The sequence below is a fragment of the Vigna unguiculata genome, chromosome 7, assembly GCF_037176805.1.
Source record: "Vigna unguiculata cultivar grain cowpea cultivar isolate G323 ecotype 2 chromosome 7, ASM3717680v1, whole genome shotgun sequence".
Lineage (NCBI taxonomy): Eukaryota > Viridiplantae > Streptophyta > Magnoliopsida > Fabales > Fabaceae > Vigna > Vigna unguiculata.
In genome coordinates this window covers 8509079-8514353 of record NC_140798.1, presented here as the reverse complement: position 1 = coordinate 8514353, position 5275 = coordinate 8509079, and the positions used below count along the sequence as shown (strand labels likewise).

General features: G+C 38.3%; 1 protein-coding gene across 2 annotated transcripts; it reads right to left on the bottom strand.

Annotated features, from left to right (window-relative positions):
- LOC114191032 (uncharacterized) lies at positions 1–4765 on the bottom strand. 2 transcript variants are annotated; one of them, XM_028080176.2, is made up of 3 exons: positions 4131–4765; positions 763–3724; positions 1–585 (listed from the first exon to the last, which is right to left on the bottom strand). In XM_028080176.2, the coding sequence occupies exons 2-3, from the start codon at positions 3707–3709 to the stop codon at positions 200–202; spliced, it is 3333 nt and encodes a 1110-aa protein (XP_027935977.1). In that variant the 5' UTR covers positions 3710–3724; positions 4131–4765; the 3' UTR covers positions 1–199. The 2 variants fall into 2 exon arrangements, with proteins under 2 accessions (XP_027935977.1, XP_085532361.1); XM_085676235.1 differs by lacking the exon at positions 4131–4765 and adding an exon at positions 3820–4086.
- Positions 4766–5275: the final 510 nt, after the last annotated feature.

Here is a 5275-nt window from a genome sequence, read left to right as displayed (position 1 = left end):
TTCAAAAAGAAAATACAGAGACGATGTATTAATAATAAAGAATGCTATAAGGTAAAACAGTTAAGCCTAGTGCCATAGTGGAGTGAAACAATGTACAAGAATCATCTCCTATTTTCTCCTGTGGAATGCAAAAATGAGCAGAAAAAAAATTTCATGTTCTGTTAACAAAATGTCAAAGAGATGTTGTTGCATACTTTGTTCACAAGGCATCTTTGGAAGGAAGATCAAGGTATGTTTGAGTGAGTGTTAAGTTTCCTTCTCTCTCATTGGACTCAATAAGCATCTTCACAACTTCCCTCATTGATGGCCTCTTTGTAGGAGACACACTTGTGCATACTAAAGCAAGCTTCAAAACAGTGAGCATGTGATTCACTGTGGTTTGGTCTTCCAGATCAACATGAGTATCAAGTATCTCCGGCTTCAGCGAGTTGTCATGATCTCTGATATGGTTTCTCACCCATGAGACAAGATCTCCTCCTTGATCTAGTGGCTGAACTGGTGTTCTTCCAGTGAGCAATTCCAACAGCACAACACCATAACTGTAGATGTCACACTTTTCTGTCACCTTCATGGTATATGCATATTCTGCCACACAGATACAAATGGTTCACCAAACAGTATTTGATAACTAGTCAAAAGTATACATTGTTTATGAGCATGGAGTTAAACAACAAATCACATAATAAGGTACAAGACACTATACTCACAGTAATATAATATGATCTACCTTGTCAAAACAAGATACAAAATGAAGAAGCTTACCAGGAGCAATATAGCCATAAGATCCAGCAACAGCAGACATTGATTTTGACTGGGGCATGTCAATGACTTTTGCCAAACCAAAATCACCAACATGAGCCTCAAAGTTTTCATCCAGTAGAATGTTGTTGGATTTTATATCGCGGTGAATAATTTTTGGTTTGCAGTCATGATGCAAGTAGGCAAGACCCTCAGCAGCTCCAAGTGCAATCATGAACCGAGTTGACCATTCCAAAGTAGTTGCAGAACCATGCAATAGTTCACCTAAGCTACCTCTTTCCATGTACTCATATAGCAGGAGATTGGAACCCTGGTGGTAGCAAAAGCCATACAGTTTCACAATGTTCCGATGCCTTATTCTTCCCAGAGTTGATATTTCAGCTCTGAAGCTATTCTCAATGTTGTTCCCTTCCCTGTTTGATGCTAACTTCTTAACAGCAATGGTCTCACCAGATTTCATCACTGCCTTGTACACGGTTCCACATGCTCCCTTACCAATAACATAGCTTTCATGAAATCTTTTTGTAGCTTCAACTAGATCATGGAATGTCAAACCTTCCTTTCGAGGGAAATATATATTTGAATCTGGGGAGGGAGCCTCAGTGCTTCCAAAGGAATCAATTGACTCTCTAGGACGTCTCATAAAATATAAAATAACTAAGATGAAAATGAGTGAAATACCTCCAACAGAAGCTGCAATGATCATCACTATTTTAGCGCGAGGAGAATCAAAACTTTTCCCTGGTGTATCAGAGTGAGAAGCAGAATTGGTGCTGCAGTCACCGAGAGGTGCACCACAGAGGCCATTCTTACCACCAATATAGCTGCTTACAGCCATACTTTGGAAAATTTTAGTGGAAGGAATAGGTCCATGGAGGTTATTGAATGAGAAATTGCAACCCAACAAGCTTGATAGCTCTTCAAATGTGCTGGGAATTTCACCATCCAAATTGTTGTTATTGAGATAGAGATATTCAAGCATGTTGAGACTGCCAAGCTGAACTGGTATTTTTCCAGAAAGGTTATTGTAACTGAGATCCATTGCAATCTGCAAGCTTGAAAGAGATCCTAACTGGGGAGGTATTTCGCCGAAAAAATAGTTACCATCCATCAACAACCAGTTCAAATGAGACAGATTGCCTAGTGCTGCAGGAATATATCCAGACAGCCTATTGTCTGAAAGCTTGAGAATCTCCAAGTGCTGAAGTGTTCCAATCTCATCAGGCAATGAACCAGAAAAGTTATTCTGGCTGAGGTCAAGCCTTTGTAGTCTTTGACAAGAAAAAAACTCAGGTGGGATTGTTCCAGTGAAAAGATTTGACGAAACATTGAAGGTCACCAATTGAGAGAGATTGCCTATTTCCTTAGGCAACTCCAATGTGAAGTAATTGTTGGCAAGATGAAGCCTTTGCAATCTGTGGCAGTTGCCAATATCAGAAGGGAGTGTACCACTGAACCTGTTTTCACTCAAATCAATGGCAGTCATGTTCTCCAGCTTACACAATTCTATAGGGAAGCTGCCAGTAAGCATGTTTCCAAGTATCAACAACTGTGCCAATGATTTACAGTTTAGTATACCTGTTGGTATATTTCCATAAAGACGATTATCCGCAAGATTCAACAACATCAAACGGGAATGTCTGCACAGATGAGGAGGTATTCTTCCTGTCAAGTTGTTGTCAGAAAAGTCAACAACCCAAAGGGGACTATGAAATCCAAGCCCTGAGGGAATAACACCACTAAGGGAGTTGTCAAAAAGTTGCAACTGGTTCATTTTAGTCAGATATTGGAAGCCAAATGGAATTGGACCTGTGAGGTTATTTATTGACAGGTCTAGCTTTGACAGGTTCTTCAAGCCACTAAGCTCATTTGGTATAACACCAGTTAGATGGTTCTCAAAGAGAAACAGCAGACTTAGACCATTTATTTTACCAAACTCTGAAGGGATACTACCTACTAAAGAGTTCTCTGAGAAATCAATGTCTGAACATAAAGTAAGATTTCCAATTTCCCTTGGAATGGTTCCATTCAACTTGTTTCTGTAAACATACAGCCACCTCAAGGATTTGAGGTTCCCAATTTCCTTAGGTAAAGGTCCAATAAGATAATTCCCATATATAGCAATTTTCTCAAGACTGCTACAGTTCCCAATCTCTTTAGGAATAGGTCCTGAAAGCTGGTTTCCCCACAAAACCAATTCTTTCAAGCTTGCAAGCATCCCAATCTCCCTTGGTATCTCCCCTCCTATCTGGTTTTGTGCAAGACCAAGAAGCATTAAGCTCTTACATCCACCAATTTCCTTTGGCAAGTAACCAGTAATGTTATTTGCCCCAGCTCTGAAATTTACAAGATTCTTAAGATTTCCAATGGAACTGGGTAGGGGTCCCTCAAGAAAGTTGCTATAGGCCACTAGCTCAACCATTGAAGACAAGTTCCCAAACTCATATGGAATCACACCAGAGAGTTTGTTGTTGCAAATATTCAAACTTCTCAAAACAGATAGCTTACCCAATTCAGCAGGAATTGTGCCCTCAAACTGATTATTGTTCAAATAAAGATATTCCAAATTCAAGCAATCACCAATCTCCTTTGGGATATTTCCAGTCAACCCATTGTAGGCAAGATTGAGATAAGTCAGATGGGTCAGACCCCCAATGCCAGCAGCATTCAGAGTTCCAGAAAGATCCATTGAAGTCAAATTAAGAGACATAACTACTGGATTGTTATCACTATCATGACTGCAATTTACACCTTTCCATCCGCATGGGGTTTCATCAGTAGGCTTCCAACTTTCCAAAACATTAGATTTATTATGAAATCCATTCTTAAGCTCTAGCAAGATTTGCCCCTCAGTGTTCAAACCCTCAGTGCTACAGAGAAGTAAAGTCAATAGCAGTAAAAGAAAAGAATACCCTATTGCCAAAGTTCTCTCCTTAATATCTCCAGCCATCTTACTATTCAAAACCTGCACAAACAAGCCATCAATCAATCACTTTCACAACATAGACGATTTTTTTTTGTCATAACCTCCGATAAAATAAAAAATAAAAAAAACCCTACTATTGATTGGTGTAATCAATTGAACACTATTTGAAAAAGGCTATTTTGCTCAGAAATGAAATAGTCAAAATGTTCTGGAAAATTCTTGCTCCCATTGGATTTGTACAAACCAGAAAATTTGTGGTAACTCGTATAATTAACAAGACCAAAAAATTGAATCTTGGAGCAGGTCCAATTAACTTGAAATCATATTCCACAATACCAAATCACCATTGCCAGGTTCAAAGGAAAAAATAAAAAAAACAAAGACACGCATGTGTATTACACAGAATTCAGAATGATCAAAACAATAGCACATGAAGAAAACACACCTTTCATCCAAAGACCGCCATCACTCATAAAAAAGAGAAGTTAACAAAAGCAGCTGGTCCACCACTTGGGATCAGCAACTCCTTGTGAAGGAAAATTGCGAAGAACCATGAAGAAGTTAATGAAGCTTTAGCCAAAAATAGTATAGACCCACGTGGCCTTTGGACATGAAAAGTGGGGATCTTCGATCTGAAAGAGAAAAGGCCAAGATTTCGAGGAGAAAAATCCAAACCCCTTTTTGTTTTGAGGGACTGAGAAAGAAGCAAGACTCAAGGTTCAATGAATCAGTGAATGAATATCCATCCTCCAGGGGTGGCACTATTTGTGGCTTTTCTCTGTTGGGTGGGGTTTGGCACAAGGGAATGAAAGAATGAGTGTGAAGGATCAACCTTTTTTTGGGGGTGAAGTTTTAATGGCCGACAAAGCATGCTTTCACCTTTCACTTATTTGGATCATTTTCATTGTCCCTCTCTAACACCAAAAGGTTCTTTCTTTGACGTTGTTGTTGTCTTTGTTGTTGATATTGTTAATGTTTGATGATGCCCTTTTCAAGTGTGATACAGAAAGAGGAAAGAGAAGAAAGTTTTGTGAAACTTTCCTTCGAAAAAATTTGGTAGTTTTGTGTTTGTTTCTTTGTTTTTTTGCTTGTGATGGTGATGGGTACGGGGAAAGTTCCTTTGTGGGTTAGTAGGTGCTGAAATCCTTGTAGCTGTAGTTGTACTTTCAGCGAATCATCTTCTTCCACGTGGCTTCTCAGTAAATCTTCTGACTCGCCATATCTATTTAAGGCTGTTCTAAGATTTATCCATCAGGTCCTGTGTCCATCATCAGAAAATGAAAACTTTTCATTTTCTTAAGATAAAAAAGGTAAAGAAGATAGTAGAGGGTGAGAGTTATTAATAATTTCTAAAAAGTGTGTAACAGAATAAGGTTGCCATTCTATTGTTTTATTTTTATCCAGTTGGGATTAATTTTTTTGGATATTTATTGATGGAATGAAGAAAGAAGAAGAGTTGGTGAGTATAACGGATTTCTAAAATCTAATTTAGGAAAATAATTGCTTAAACTTTGGAAAAAGAATAATTATTATGTAAAATAACTTCTTAATCAATTAATAAACAAAGCTGAATTTCAAAGAGCTACTACT